Here is a 15,156-nt window from a genome sequence, read left to right as displayed (position 1 = left end):
GCAAAAACAGTTGTTGTATCTTTCTTGGTAATAGCCCATTTACTTGGTAAGACCCAGATCTCCAATTTAGAAAATACAACTTGTGACTTAATAGATTGTGTCTTCTAAATTCCAGTTATTATTTATATATCTCAATCTGACGTAAGGGTAGTGCCTGAAAAGATCCTTACTGTGGAATTACCATGTTCTGTCCACTTATGTTTTGGAGGGTGTCCACTTATAATGTCATCATTTTGTAATCAGCCCCTAGCAGTTTTCCCCTTTCTAAATCTCATGCACCGAATGGCCTTAGGCAAAGCACTTTCTTTCAGATTCAGCCCCCACACCTGCAATATAGGGATAAGAATGTGGACCTGCCTTATATGGTTGGCGTAGTAAGACTTACAAGATAATTTATGTGTTATGCATTATGAACATTCCTAAGTGTTATATATAAAGATGCATTTATTTAGGAAATGGTTTTACGTAGAAATCCCTACATTCTTACTGATTGAATACCTTAAATTTGAGGATACATGTGTGGGTTTTTTTATTGGTCAGGATAGGATGGGGAAAACAAGGGTGACCAGATCGCTGAAACAAAAGTTAAGATCAGGTGCTACCAGTGCTGGTGTCTGGATGTATTATTTGTAACAGTTTCTTTTTCAACACAATTCTCCAAAGTTGATAAATGGCTCCAAAAGGGATCATCAAGCATGGTACAGTTTCCAGCATGATAGAGATGACGACAGCCCAGGGAGGATACTTTTTTGACTCTTTTGCAGGAAAATGTACCTTTGGGAGAAACAAATGTATTGCATGAAAGCCACACTGAACAGCATAATCTTCTATGCGTTTACACAGAAGTAAATCCCATCAGGTTAAGTGGGGATTGCTCCCAGGTAAGTGAAGACAGGAATTACAGCTTGTTAATACTTCAAAGTGGGAGCTAAGCAAAGGTTGGCAATATTCCAAAAGGGAAAGGGAAGACTCCTGAGTTGCATGCAGTGTAGGGCTAAGACTATCATCAGCACAAGAATGTCTCCTCACATGATGGTATGTACTCCTCCTCCTCTCCACTGGTGCACCCCCTAAATATTTTCTAGGGATTTCCCAAACCCTCTGGTGCAAGCATCTCCAAACTCGGCCCTCCAGATATTTTTGGGACTACAACTCCCATCATTCCTAGATAACAGGACCAGTGGTCAGGGGTGATGGGAACTGTAGTCCCAAAACATCTGGAGGGCCGAGTTTGGGGGTGCCTGCTCTGGAGCAAATTTTGGGATGCCATGGGAGGAGGAGAGGGGGGGAAAGCCCCATTGTGCTAGTGGTGTGTTGTGTGTAACAAAAAACACTGTTTTTATGAACGCTCACTCCTGTCACACCAAATGGTAAAATCTCTCTGCTTTTATGTAGGCTGGGACTTGATAGCAAACAGTTATCATCAAGGCTGATCATCTGAAAACTCATGAAACTGAACAGATCTGGGACTGGTCAGTGTCTGCATGGTTGACTAGGAACCACATGGCATCCATCTGTCTTGGGAGAAAGTGGAAGAGTGTGGATACACACCCTGACTGTCTTTCTCCAGGCAATACCATCTTGTAATAGGTACATACGCAAGTTTGCTGGCTCACTACACGTACAGCAGAAATACACCTCCTGTGCCCCACAAAGAAGAAAACACCCCAGCAGGCATGTAGGGTTCTGTAAAGCCTGTTTTAGCTTTGTGTCCTAGATGGCAAGAGTCAGGATCACTGTCAAGCCCTTGGTGGGCCGTAGTATATGACTGATGTCATCTTTGGGCTTGGTGTGAAGAGGATGTTTGTTTATTCAACCTGCTTTTAAGTTGCTCTTCAGGAATGCTCTAAGAGCAGCTTACAGCAGAGTAATAAAATCAAAATGTAAAACCATTTATTACATGTCCAGCTGAAACAAAAGAGGCAGGACATTAAATTAAAAGGTCAACATAAAGCATCCTCAGTTGATTATACTTAATAATTTATAATTCTATTATTTATACCCCACCCATCTTACTGGGTTTCCCCGGCCACTCTGGGTGGCTTACAGCATATCTAAAAAAATTCAGCATTAAAAATCTGGTGAGGTTAATTAGCTGCAGGACCCCATGTAAGCCCTAGTGAACCATCAGTGATAGCCCAGGAATTTTGTGCTTAAGCAGAGCATCTTTATCAATTCAGGAGTTGAATTGAGATTCAGGAGTAGCAGCAAGATTGGAGTGAGAGCTCAATCCCCCCCCCCATGAATGCAAATTAGGGAAAGACTAGTAATGACTTGTATAAAGGTAACTTACATAATTTGGGTTCCAAGTGTTGTAGCTTGATGGTGGCTCAACAAGTACATAGAAGAAAAAAATTAGGAGCATTGTCCCTGGCGAGAAAAATAGCCACATTGCCTTCCAATAGCATTGTAGTGGTCTTCCTATCATCTTTTCCACATCTGCACTGAATCTGTTAATGAAATGGATATATTTAGTGAGGGATCTGTGGACAATTCACTTGCATGTAACCTTATTAAAAATGAAGCCAGCTAAACTTCTGTTTCTCCTCTGACTGCATGCCTGCTCATCACTTGAACAAGTAGAGCAGCTACATAAGCATCACTCAAAAGAGGGAAATGCAAACAAAAGAGGATTCAGGCTTGCATAAAACGTTTGCGTAAAACATTTATGTGCTAATTTAGAAATGATTTCTGTGACTGAAATAGAAATGTATTACATGTCTCCATAGTGGGGAAGACTGATCAGCTAGCCTGTTCCATCTCCTTTCCAGGTGTTAACTTTGAAGCCCCTGCTCTCCCTGCCTAGAGTTCTTCATCTTTTAAACCAGAGGGATTTTCAAATCAAGGACTCCCTCAAATAGAGATCTATCCTCCCTGGCAGTTGCTTGGGCTGTTAAGTAGGCCACATGCACACACACACCCCCCCCCAAATCAAATGATCGTTTGCACAAATAAATTAAACACAACAGATAGGAAACCTTTATCCTATTGCAACTTGTGGGGTGTATATCGCCAAATTCTGCATAAGGCTGCAAACCTTAGCTGGGATCTTATTCCCACTGTATGCAATGGAATTTATTTCTGAGCAGGGAGACATGTGATTGTACTTCAAATACAATAAAAAGGTATCACTTGCTGCACCTAGGCCAGGAACAGATCTGGCAGACACCCTCAACTTTTGACTTTCCTGCTTCACTTAAAAATCAGATCTTCATTGCTCTTTAATGTTTTGTTTAGCCTGCCACTTCCACAATTATTTGTACTGTTTGCAATTGTATTTTATGTTAATGTTGCGCATCACCCCAGTGTTTTTTTCAGCGGTACAGAAATGCTTTTCTAAATAAATAGACTAAATAAAGGTTTCTTGCTTAGAGTGTTGTTTTCACAGGATAAAGGAGGGAAATGGAAGTGTCACACCTCACCAGCTTATCAATGGGCTTGGTTCTCATGATCCCTATGATGAGGGGGGCTGGTAAATCTGGGTCCTGGGCCATACCACTTCAAATAGCAATGGCTGTTGGCGACTGTACCTCTTCAGACTGAATGCCCCTCATATTAAACATAACGGCTCCCCCCATGGATGAGTATTCAGTTTTGAAACACAACTCACTAAAGAAGTCTGAAGCAGTCCAGATTAGACACCAGTTTACCTTGTAAACCCTCTTCAAGCATTAGAGTTAGTTTCCATGTAAGTGGGAGAGCAGGCCGGGGTCTGGGTGGGCAAGGCACTCCATCACTAAAAAATCCTAATTTGCATCACAAGATGTAGGTGGATTGCCTAGCTTCTCCATAGTGTGTTCATTTATCAATAGAAATGCTTAGTGATGAATACAGCCTCACGTGTTCATCTGCCTTGAGTTGCTTATGCACCTAAGGGCTTATCCTGATACATATACGAAGAAACATAGCCATACCTTTTCATTCCATAAAGAAATGCAACACCCATCACTTCAAAGAAAGCAATGACTAGCAAAGGCATGGTTCCCCCAAAGGCATCAAACATCTCAAGCCAGTAGTTTCCTGATCTCAGAGCAAAAAGCAGGCCCGGCAGAAAAGCAGTAAGGCATATTAAACCTACAGACAACAACATTCATTAGTCAATTAACACAAATGAAATAAAAGAAAACCTAACCATTGGTGTTTACATGTGCGTTTATAATCAATCCCAACATGTCTGTTCCATTCTTGCCAAACACCCAAGTTTTGCCACTCACCTATCCTTAATGGTTAATGAGTGCAGTGTGGCATCATTAAGACTGTACAGTTTCTGCTCACCAGGTTATTGTTACTGTTGTTATTACTGTTTATTAATTTATATAGTGCCCTTCGGAGATATCAGGGCAGTTCACAAGATAAAAATACAGGATAAAAGCGCATAATAAATAGAACAAAAACAAAACAATCACCCCCACTCACACAAATACATTTAAAAGGCCATAGAAGAAGAAGAAGAAGAAGAAGAAGAAGAAGAGGAGTTTGGATTTGATATCCCGCCTTTCACTCCCTTTTAAGGAGTCTCAAAGCGGCTAACATTCTCCTTTCCCTTCCTCCCCCACAACAAAAACTCTGTGAGGAGAAGTGTGACTGGCCCAAGGTCACCCAGCAGCTGCATGTGGAGGAGCGGAGACGCGAACCCGGTTCCCGAGATTACGAGACTACCGCTCTTAACCACTGCACCACACTGGCTCTCTCTCCCCCAAGGCCTGGTTGAAGAGGAACTTTATTTGCCTGACACTTAAAGATGTATAATGAAGGTGCCAGCCAAACCTCCCTGGGGAGGTTAATGAATCTGGAAAGAATGTATATTGAAACAACAGTAGCAGCTAAGAGAATGAGCAATGAGCCAGGATATTCCATCGAAATACTGTCATGCCCACGAACCCGATCTCAGCCCCCATCTGCAATACAGAGATAGTATTAAGCTACTGTTATTTACAATAGCCAAAATAATGTACAGGAAGCACTTTGAACCATATTAATCTTGAGCATGGTTAACAGCAAAGAAAAGGATTTGAGGAAGATGCCTTACCACATACAGCCTCCTTGCATATGTATCTAGACACAATGCGAGATTCTGTGAGAGGCGTCAAGAGACTTTGAATGAGTCCAAAAATGGAAGATACACCAAGACTGAACAGCATGAGAAAAAACAGAATCGCCCAAGTGTTTGATCCAGGCATCTTAATGACGATTTCAGTGAACACAATAAAGGACAAGCCGGTTCCAGAAACACTCTGCAAAATTCACAAATAATGGTAAAAACTGTCAGATTGATTTCTAAATGTAATTTATTCTAATGTAAAGGCAAAATGTTGTATTACTCAACATTTAGCCATCATCTGGAATAAGATACAGTCATTACCGATGACAAGTTCTTATCTTGACCTGGACCCTTGACACCTGAGATGTGCATTTTTGGGACTCACCATGTTTTAGTGGTATTAAGTTGCTGTAATCTGTTTTTAGTGTTGCATTTTAAATCGTTGTCACTTGCCCTGGGAGCTAAGGGTGAAGGAAAGGTAATAAAATAATAAAAGCAGCCACCTAAGCTCACAGGTTGCTTTCTGTGGTTCTTTTAGTGCTCATACGTTCAGACACAGATATGGTTTGTGTGTGTCTCTGCAGAATTATAAGGGGAAATTTATCAAGCTGGACTAGAGTTCTGGTGGGTACCCTGAGCCCCATCTTCTGTGTGCAAGTATTTGTGGCTAAATAAAGTGGCCATAGAACACCCCAGTAACAGTAGTTGTAGGGGGGAAGGTAGATTGTGTTTCTTCGGAGATAACCAGGCAAACAACTTGTGGTCTCTGTGCACTCATACATATGGGTAGAGTAACAAGCTAGTTTACCAGAGACAGAGCAGCTTGTATGAAGCCAAAGAGCTAAACACAGCTCTTCTGAAAGAATTTCCTGCCTGGGCCATCACATCAACGGTAGCTGAAGACCGGGGGCTGTGACCCCCTTGCAGCATGGCAGAGGTCCAGCAGAGAAACTACAGAAAAATGCAGTGGAAGCTGCAGAAGCCTTCATGGAATGTGAGCCGAGAAGGAAGCCCCATTCATTCATGCAATGCAAGTACAATACCTTATCAAGGAAATACTGGAGATCACAATTTGCCAGTTTGAGAGATGCCAGTTTATTGATATCTGTTCCATTCAAATAACTGAGCCAAAATGCGCTGCTGTCTACAGTGATGTTGTCTTTCCTGAATGCCTTGGTGATGCTTTCAACATTTCTGTCAGTAAAGTCAGGAATGATACGAATTATTTGCATTGCCATAGTCCCTAAGAAAAACAACAGCAATTTGCTTCAAATAGGGGCAGGCCAGGGTCCAAACGGGTTTATGCACAACCACGGACGTGCGCTGGGACCAGGAACGCAACCCCCATACAAACAGGAAGTTGCCTGTATACCTGAATTAATGAATATGCACATGGAACATGCAGGATTGTATACTTTGTGTTCTATGCTACAATCTTATTTTAATTCTGCCCTCTGGGGTCCCCTAAACTGGTTTGTGGGGGGGGGATGACACAAAATTCTAGACAATGAAAAACAAAAATTGTGAACTTGGACCAACACCTTAAATTGGTTCCTAACTGTGAAACTTGAACGGCTCACCTTTCCAAGCATTCTTCATAGGCCATTGTTGCTTTGAACCCCAGAATCGAAAAAATTGGGATTGATGCAAACAAAGAAGTCAAAGAGTTTACTCCTGCTATCATGATAGCATCCAGTTCACAGTCATTACTAGGAAAAACAAGTACATAACAACCCGATTAAACGTTACAAAGGACAGCACCGAGTCTGTAACTTCTAATGTTATACATTTATTATTTTATTTGAAGTACTTGTACTCTATTCTTCACTGAATATTTTCAATCCCAGAACAGTAAAACAAAGCAATTGACAGATGGCATGTTGTCGCAGAAACTAAATAGCTGAAGGCACTACTGAAATATGTTGGTTTTCAACAGAAACCAGCCCTGGTGCATGCACTGGAATCCCTGAAATCTCTCATCATTCTGGGACTGGAGAGGGCCCAGATATTATACATTTATCACATTTAGAGCTCACTTTTCTCCAAAGGATTCCAAGGTAGCATACAAGCAGGTTATGCTGTTTTATTCTCACAGGAACCTTAAGGCATAAGTTATACTGAGAGCATGCAGCCGCCTCAGTCACTCGCCTTCTCATTATTGCATCTCAAACGTAGCTGAACTTTGCCCAGCACTGGCATTGCAGAAAGAACAATAGAGAGCATCTTTGGGTTGCTCACACAGGAAAACATCAAGAGAACAGAGCCAGCTGCTTTTCCTGGGCTCCAGTGTGGGCTGAATGAGAATTGAGTCTTGTCTCCAGAGATCACTGAGGCGCTATCTCATAGAAGTTTATTTGACTGCGTCAAACAGCTCCTCTCCACATTGTGAGCGAAAGCTAACAAAACTGCAAGATTATACCTACATTGACGGGTTGTAGCTTGAATATGCTATGAGTCCCCCAAATCCTAAAGAAAGAGAGGAAAAGATCTGGGTGGCTGCATCAAGCCAGGCACGTGGATTGTTGATCTTCTTGAGCTGTGAGAGAGACAGAGAGAGCTCAGGGCTAAACACATTATTAGTCTCATAATTCCTGTGTATATTTCACTGATACAGGCCTTCCTGGCAAGCAGTGGAAAATTAGTGTGTTTTCTGAATTCGACAAATTCAGAACAGAACAATGCATTATACTGGCAAACAAGTGTTTCACAAACTGCCTGCTGGGCGCTAGTTGGAGGCGGAAAATCAGTGTGTAGGAGAGAGCGCTAAACTCTTTCCATGTTTGGCGATAGTCCCTTACAAATGCTCACTAGAGTGTTTTTACCTTCACTTGCGCATCTTCCAGTCTTGGGCCCTGCCAGACGGAGAAACAAAAAGCAGCCCAGGGGAGCATTTGTAGGGAAGAATTGGTGGGCATAGGGAGGATTAATGACCTGCCCACTGGCTTCCTCAAATACAGAACTGGGACACCCCATGCTTGCACAATGAAGTGTAGTTCTGCCCTGTCTGCCAAAAAATAAGATTTGACCCAGGGTTGCCTATATTTGTGAATTTTAGAAAAGGGCATTTTTACACACGTTTCTGTTCTTCATAGATTCCAGAGGGAGTTAACAAAGTACAATTGCCAGAATATGTGTAGATCCCAACTAGTATTAAGTGGTAAACAAAGAAGCAGCATGGAGGAAAGTTCAAAGTTCAAAGCCACCTCTAAAAGACCAAGTCAGACTTTCCGTACATCATCTGGAACACCAAGGATCAATTGAATAAATACTTGCATTAGGAGTCATGAAGTAGAGTAATCCGTGAACAGCTCCTGGGAGAGTCAGTCCATAAATAAGGAATAATGTTAGAAGTAGGTAAGAACATGGGGCTGTAAAATATATTGCCTAAGAGGAAGAGCAAAACAGAGAAGAAAAAAGTGAGTGTCAGGAAGAGGTTAAGGCAATACCATGAAACAGATACTGTGCACACAAAATTACTGAACAGTTGCAGCTGAATCCAACTCAGTGATAAACTGTTTTTGTTTAGGGTGGTTTGAGGAAATGTAGAAGCTCATGCATGTGTGTAAATCACCACATAATGGTGCCATCCAGTGTGGTACAGCAGTGGTTAACATGACAGACTTGAATTGAGGAAACCTGTGGAGGAGTGCTCCACAGAAGTGCAGGGAGGTGGGGGAAGTGCAGGCAGTGGGGGCCACCTCCCAACATTTTGTCTAAGTTGGTGCCTATGGCCATGAAGCTCACTGGTGACCTTGAGACAACTCTCCAGTCCAACCGAATGAAAGATTGTGAGCAGAATGTGTGCAAGAGGAAAGAGAGAGTAGCTTGAACTCTTTAGATGAGAAGTAGGATACTAATTAAAAAGGCAAGCATAATTTTTTTCTATGTTGCATAGAAAAAAGGTAGAAAACACTTTCTGACACCTTAAGGACCAACACTGTAGGCTGCTTGCATAAAGTCACCAGAGTGACTGCATAAAGTCACCAGAGAATGCTGGGTTTATCCATACATCCAGATTTTCCTGGACATAACTGGGATTCGTTCTCCGAAAAGAATGTCTAAATCAGTTAAAATGTAAGGGCGTATGGTAGCCAAAAAGCTCAACATATTTGCCCAAAAAAGCAATATATTATTCAACTGACTATTCATTATGACGTTTTATGACACAGTCCGAGTCAGGCCATCTAAACTGCTGTTCCATCCCAAGGTGCTTTAGCCCTGCAGTCTAATGGGAACACTTGTGTTCCTCATAGTTGCACTTTATAGCTAATTAATCCATAATTTTGCTTCTCATTTGGTTTACGTATTGCTGATCAAACACATGAAAAAAATACCTCCTGCATATGGATTATAACCTAGCCTCCTCGCAGACGTATTAGTTTTCAATGGGCAGGTGCCTTTTAAAAATATGATAGAACATTCGTTCATGAGAGCTGCTTTCTGTCTCATGTGGTGCAGTTCAAAGATGGCTTTACCACCTCAATGAGGACCAGGTCAGTGAAATACAGGTGTCTGGTAATAATCCCTGCTCACCTTTCCAGTCGATTCAATTCCTCGTACTGTACAAACGAACACAATTAACCAGCAGGCTGCCAAACATAAAACCAGCCACCACTGAAGTGGGCCACTGTTTCCAATATCCGTGCTTATGTTTAAAGTGTACCTATACCAGAAATAATTGGTAGGTGTGCTTTTGTGACATTCTTCAATAAGTTCTGAAATAACAAGCACAGAAGGCATTATCAAAACAGATGGAATCATAGAAGAGTTGGAAAGGATCCTAACGATCAGGAATATGCAGTTGTCCCATATAGAGATCGAACCTGCAATCTTGGTGTTATCCACACCATGCTCTAACAGACTTTCCTAATATGGTGCCATCCAGATGTTTTGGACTAGAACTTCCATCAGCCTCAGCCAGCACAGAAAAATGGGCACCTGTAGGGCTTTTGCTTATCCCAATCTGTAGCTAGGGCCAAAGGAGGCATGGCAGGAACACACCTGGGTCTGACAGTTGCTGACTGTGGCAGAGTTGGACAAACAATTTAATGCAGTGGTTGAAGGATACATAGAAAAGCAGATACTAATAACAGAAAGCAGCAAGAGACTTGGGAACTCACCTGGTTTGCTGGTATCTGTTGGGCAGGAACTCCAAGGTAACGGGTTTCGGAAAGAGTTTATAAAATACCACAAAATCCAGGCCAAAAGCATATTATAATACACACACACTAGGAAGGACACTATCAGAGAACTGTAAGCTGTGGAATATACAAGCACATGCAGAACTGGCATGAACAAAGACAATTGCTGTTTAATGTAAATATTGCAAGAGCCTGATTCACACAATGGAAAGATCAAATCCAATTACTACCTGAACTCTGGCAGTCTGGAAAACAACATTGCTCTGTGAATTAAATGTTGGTGCTAACAAACTGGGTGGGGGGTGGGGGGAGGCAATTCCCATTTTGCCTCAGGTGGTGAAATCACACAGGTTGCCCTTGAGTGGCTCTGTTTAGCTTCTACACAGATAGGCATGCAACTGCCTGAGTTTACCACTACTGGGATGTGGGTAGCGCTGTGGTCTAAACCACTGAGCCTCTTGGGCTTGCCGATCAGAAGGTCAGCGGTTCAAATCCTTAAGACGGGGTGAGCTCCCGTTGCTCGGTCCCTGCTCCTGCCAACGTAGCAGTTCAAAAGCATGCCAGTGCAAGTAGATAAATAGTTATCGCTGTGGTGGTAACCACAAACTGGGGGGGGGGGGGAGGCAATTCCCATTTTGCCTCAGGTGGTGAAATCGGACAGGCTGCCCCAGTGGCTCTGTTTATCTTCTAGACCAGGAGTCAGCAAACTAAGGCCCATGGGCACGATCAGGCCTGATTGCCCTCTGGATCCGGTCCTGGAATCGCCGCTTGGATCGGCTTCATTTTTGCAATTTTTTCCCTGGGTGCCTTTCCCCCTCCACTCCATTCCCTCACACACACCATGGCGGCGGCGCCTCCCTCCTCTTGGCTTCTCCATGCCCTGTGGAGGGAGGGAGCTGGGCTTTGATTGGTGCCAGCAGCCAGCCCATCCGAAGCCTTGACACCCACCCACTGGCTTCTCCGTCCATGGCTGCACTGTGGGCAATGTGACAGGCACGGGGCTTTGTCTGGAGCTTGGTGCACCTGCTGGCCCGCACCTGGTGCCCGAGAAAGCTGGCCCAGAGAGGAGAGGGGCTGCCACCACCACTGGCTTCCAACCGCAGGCAGAGCGGCGGAGGACGTAGGAAAGCAGGGGGAGGGGCTGGAGGAGAGAGAGAAGCCCCCCTCCGTGGGGTGCGTGCACACACATGTGCGCAATTTGGCCCACCACAAGGTCTGAGGGGCAGTGAACCAGCCCCCTCCTAAAAAAGAAACTGCCTGAGTTTACTACTACTGGGAAGCGGGTGGCACTGTGGTCTAAACCACTGAGCCTCTTGGACTTGCCAATCAGAAGGTCGGCGGTTCAAATCCATGCAGCGGGGTGAGCTCCCGTTGCTCTATCCCAACTCCTGCTACCCTAGCTGTTCGAAAGCACGCCAGTGCCAAGTAGATAAATAGGTATCGCTGTGGGGGGAAAGTAAACAGCATTTCTGTGCGCTCTGGTTTCCATCATGGTGTTCCGTTGCACCAGAAGCGGTTTAGTCATGCTGGCTACATGACCGAGAAAGCTGTTTGAGGACAAACACTGGCTCCCTCAGCCTGAAAGCGAGATGAGCACTGCAACCCCATAGTCGCCTTTGACTGGTCCTTTACCTTTTACCCTACCACTACTGGGTTTGCTATCACACCCTCATGTAGCCCATGCATTTTCCAGGAAGGAGCAATGATTAGAAGATTGTATAATCACAAGTAAAGGAAATTGCAGAAACCTACCCAGTCCTCCCAGGTAAGGTGAGATGTGCCACCAGAGTCGAATGGTGCCTTTTTTCAAGCATTGCCCTACAGCTAATTCAAGAAAAAATACAGGGATGCCTCCCAACACAAGCGTGGTGATGTATGGAATCAGGAATGCTCCTAGAAACACAATTTCCAAGCAGTTAGCTCATAACAGTGTTAGCGGGTTGTTGTTATTTTACTGTGGCATGCACTGAAAGCACATCTGATTGGTGGGGATTAAACTGCATAAATTAGTCCTGCTGTAGAAGATCTAGAAGGTGAAAGTCATGAAAAAATGGCTGTTTTTGCAGTTACATTTCAGCTTGTTTTTATTCATTTTTTAAAATTCTGGAATGGGGGGGAGCTCTCTGAAAACAATCCATTCCGGACAATGCTTTTATGATTCTGTCATATGATACTTCAAAAACTCAGAAGGTATAAAGTATTTATGCCTTCCCTACCAATCATTTACCCTGTCCCACGTTAGCATTCCTAAAGGTCATATAGTGGTAGAACAAAATGGCCTTGTCTCTTTTGAGTTGGTAGTGTTGTTTTCTAAAACCAAAGTTAAATCAACTTTGAGGGGAATCAGCTAGAGTCAGCTCAGGTGTTCATAGCTCCCTTGGTCTATGTCTAAATTATCTGCCTTCCTTGAGAAGCAGAAGAGATTGGCAAAAAGTTACAACGAGGAATGCTGCTGCAAAAGAAGTTGCTCTTGGACAAAGTAGCTTGTTTCTAATTTCTTCATTTTTCAACAAGGAATAATATGTATCTTAAAATCATTTATCAGTGTTAAGAGTCAAAGTACAGAAACATCACTTTTAAAGAAGAGTTTGGATTTGATATCCGGCTTTATCACTACTCTAAGGAGTCTCAAAGTGGCTAACAATTTCCTTTTCCCTTCCTCCGCCACAACAGACACTCTGTGAGGTGAGTGAGGCTGAGAGACTTCAGAGAAGTGTGACTAGCCCAAGTTCACCCAGCAGCTGTATGTGGAGGAGCGGGGAATCAAACCTGGTTCACAATTTTACCACTGAAATGAAGAAGACTGAGACGGAAGATTACATCAAAGTACTACAGACATGGTATGTGGAATGCAACGCAATGGAACTGAAAGGGGGGGGGGCGACTTTTTATTTTTTTGCTCTATGTGATTAACTAATAACCCTCCCTCTTAGAAGATCCGTCACAGCAACTAATTGCAAATGGGACTAAAAATGAATTGTGTGGGAATAATATGAACTTAAAGGTTTTACTCTGTGAAGGATTTGGAAAGAAGAGGGGCTCTCTTTGTGACGCAGTTAGAATGGAGATGTGATATGAGACCTGTGTTGCAGGAGGTTTGGTCTTGGGGAGGGCGAGCCGAAGATTTATTATTTTCGAGGAGATTGCGATCTGGAAGGGGCAGCCCTCCTGGAAAAAGACTAATTTACGATGCAACAGGTCGGGAAAGTTAAAGAGCGAGCTTTTAGACTGCATTTCATCGGAACAACAAAATGGCGATTGCTTGCTCGAGCAGAAATGCCTGGACTATTGGATGAGAGTGATTTACGAGAGAGCAGCACAAAGCCCACACAGAAACACAAATAAGACTGGTTTTTTTCAACCCACTTGCGGAGCAACTCGGAGGTGGATGAAAAGGAAAATGAGTAACGACAAGGATTGAGAAGAGGGGACTGGAAATATCATTCTTAAGATGAAAGCAGCAAAAATATTCGAGGATTGGACTCCTGACGATCAAGAAGCATGGGTACCCCCCACAAAAATTTATAATTTGGAAAATAATTGGATTACATGATACGTATTGTTATAATTTGGATTAATTGGTTTGATGTGTTTAATTTGGTAATATTAAACTTAATAAAAATTATTTTAAAAAAACAAAAACGAACCTGGTTCACCAGATTATGAGTCCACCACTACACCACCCTGGCTCTTATTGTCATGGTTGCCTGGAAGCAAGGCTATTTATTTTATCATGTTTCTTGCCAATAAAAAAAACCAAACACTTTAAAAAATCCATGTCCATTTAGTCAGAGAAAGTAAACAACTTGATTCACTCAGGCACTAAATCCATGCAGTAAAACCAAATCAATCAGTAACAATAGATAACAATCGCAACAAGACTTAAAGCTTGGGTTGTAAGTCATTCAGTAATACTATTAAGCTCTGCATGCAAATCGTAAGAGTTGCAATGAGGCATTGAAGTTAACAGAAAAATTAGTGACATATTGTCCCCAATGTCTCTGTGTTGTTTTGCTCTGTGCACTTAGCCATCTGTCATTCAGGAGGAAGAGCAGGATATAAATGGAATTATTATTATTATTTTATCCAACCCACCAAAAAAAGTACTTACTCCACCCCCTTTTACAGCTCCTGTGACAGTCTCCTCCCTCTAGCTATCATCTGCCACAGCTGAGGCCATCAGGTGGAGCGTAGCAACATTTAAGTACATTTGCAGCTGCCTCTGCAGAACCATTTTAGGCCACCTCTGTTCCCACCTATGGCTTTTTTTACATCTCACATAGCGCTCCTTAATCTCCCTTAATGGCTCACCACCCAGGCTATCACCTCACTGGGAGGCTAGCTTGGCTATTCCAAGAATTAAAAGTACTGATTAAATTTTAACAATTACTGGATCCAGAGATTAGAGGGGTGTGGCACACCCCAAACACATATTTTAGAACAAGAGGAGTGTGTCATAGTTTAGTCTGAACACAACTAATCAATTAAAAGGTGGGTTTTCTCTTACCTCCTCCGTAGGTTTGGCACAAGTATGGAAAACGCCACACATTTCCAAGACCCACAACAAATCCGGAACAGCTTAAAAGGTACTGGAATTTACTATCCCACGTGGGCCTTTGGGAGTGTTTAGAGCTGCTTTCGGGTTGATCAGTTGCCATTTTTACTTTAAACTCTTCAACATTGCCTTTGGGTTGATCACTTGCCATCTTTACAACCTCTTTTTTTCCTTTCACCACATATTTCTCCAATATTAGTAGCAGCCAGGCAACAGAACCTCCTCACTCACCATGTAAGCAGCAAAGGGGGGGGGGGGGGAGAAGAGGAATTATGAACAATGGATGGAACTTCCATCTGCGACATCACACCAAAGAATCCAGATAAACCAACCTAGCAACCTACAGCCACACAAATTACAGAGTTGAGATGAGGCACTGAATTTAACAGAAAAATTCTTGCCTCTTGGAAGCAGTAAAG

General features: G+C 42.9%; 2 protein-coding genes across 5 annotated transcripts in view; one reads left to right on the top strand and one right to left on the bottom strand.

Moving 5' to 3' along the window:
• TERT (telomerase reverse transcriptase) overlaps nucleotides 1-3,358 on the top strand; it is a 96,523-nt gene extending 93,165 nt beyond the window's left edge. For all 3 annotated transcript variants that reach the window (XR_014513342.1, XR_014513343.1, XR_014513344.1), the window contains one exon: nucleotides 3,319-3,358. The gene's annotated coding sequence lies outside the window, so the exon portion shown is untranslated. The remainder of the gene's footprint in view (nucleotides 1-3,318) is intronic.
• On the bottom strand, nucleotides 427-15,043 carry LOC310681540 (sodium-dependent neutral amino acid transporter B(0)AT3-like). Of its 2 annotated transcripts, XM_083449485.1 has the most exons (12): nucleotides 14,690-15,040; nucleotides 11,935-12,075; nucleotides 10,162-10,299; nucleotides 9,575-9,756; nucleotides 8,315-8,425; nucleotides 7,465-7,577; nucleotides 6,622-6,750; nucleotides 6,085-6,235; nucleotides 5,030-5,234; nucleotides 3,915-4,074; nucleotides 2,294-2,450; nucleotides 427-774 (listed from the first exon to the last, which is right to left on the bottom strand). In XM_083449485.1, the coding sequence occupies exons 1-12, from the start codon at nucleotides 14,886-14,888 to the stop codon at nucleotides 592-594; spliced, it is 1,869 nt and encodes a 622-aa protein (XP_083305611.1). In that variant the 5' UTR covers nucleotides 14,889-15,040; the 3' UTR covers nucleotides 427-591. The 2 variants fall into 2 exon arrangements, with proteins under 2 accessions (XP_083305611.1, XP_083305612.1); XM_083449486.1 differs by lacking the exon at nucleotides 8,315-8,425 and having other exon boundaries at nucleotides 14,690-15,043.
• Nucleotides 15,044-15,156: the final 113 nt, after the last annotated feature.

Source organism: Podarcis tiliguerta (genome assembly GCF_965153285.1).
Source record: "Podarcis tiliguerta genome assembly, chromosome: 7".
Lineage (NCBI taxonomy): Eukaryota > Metazoa > Chordata > Lepidosauria > Squamata > Lacertidae > Podarcis > Podarcis tiliguerta.
Note: the sequence above shows the minus strand (reverse complement) of the source record. Positions and strands in the feature narration are given on the sequence as shown.

Excerpts from the sequence above, each read along its gene's own strand:
- LOC310681540 (XM_083449485.1), bottom strand. The coding sequence starts at position 14,888 with ATGGCAAGTGATCAACCCAAAGGCAATGTTGAAGAGTTTAAAGTAAAA. Across the intron at positions 6,751-7,464 it reads TCAAGCTACAACCCGTCAAT|TAATGACTGTGAACTGGATG; the intron begins GTAGGTATAATC and ends TGTTTTTCCTAG. Across the intron at positions 2,451-3,914 it reads TTTCTTTATGGAATGAAAAG|ATTCAGTGCAGATGTGGAAA; the intron begins GTATGGCTATGT and ends TTTCATTAACAG.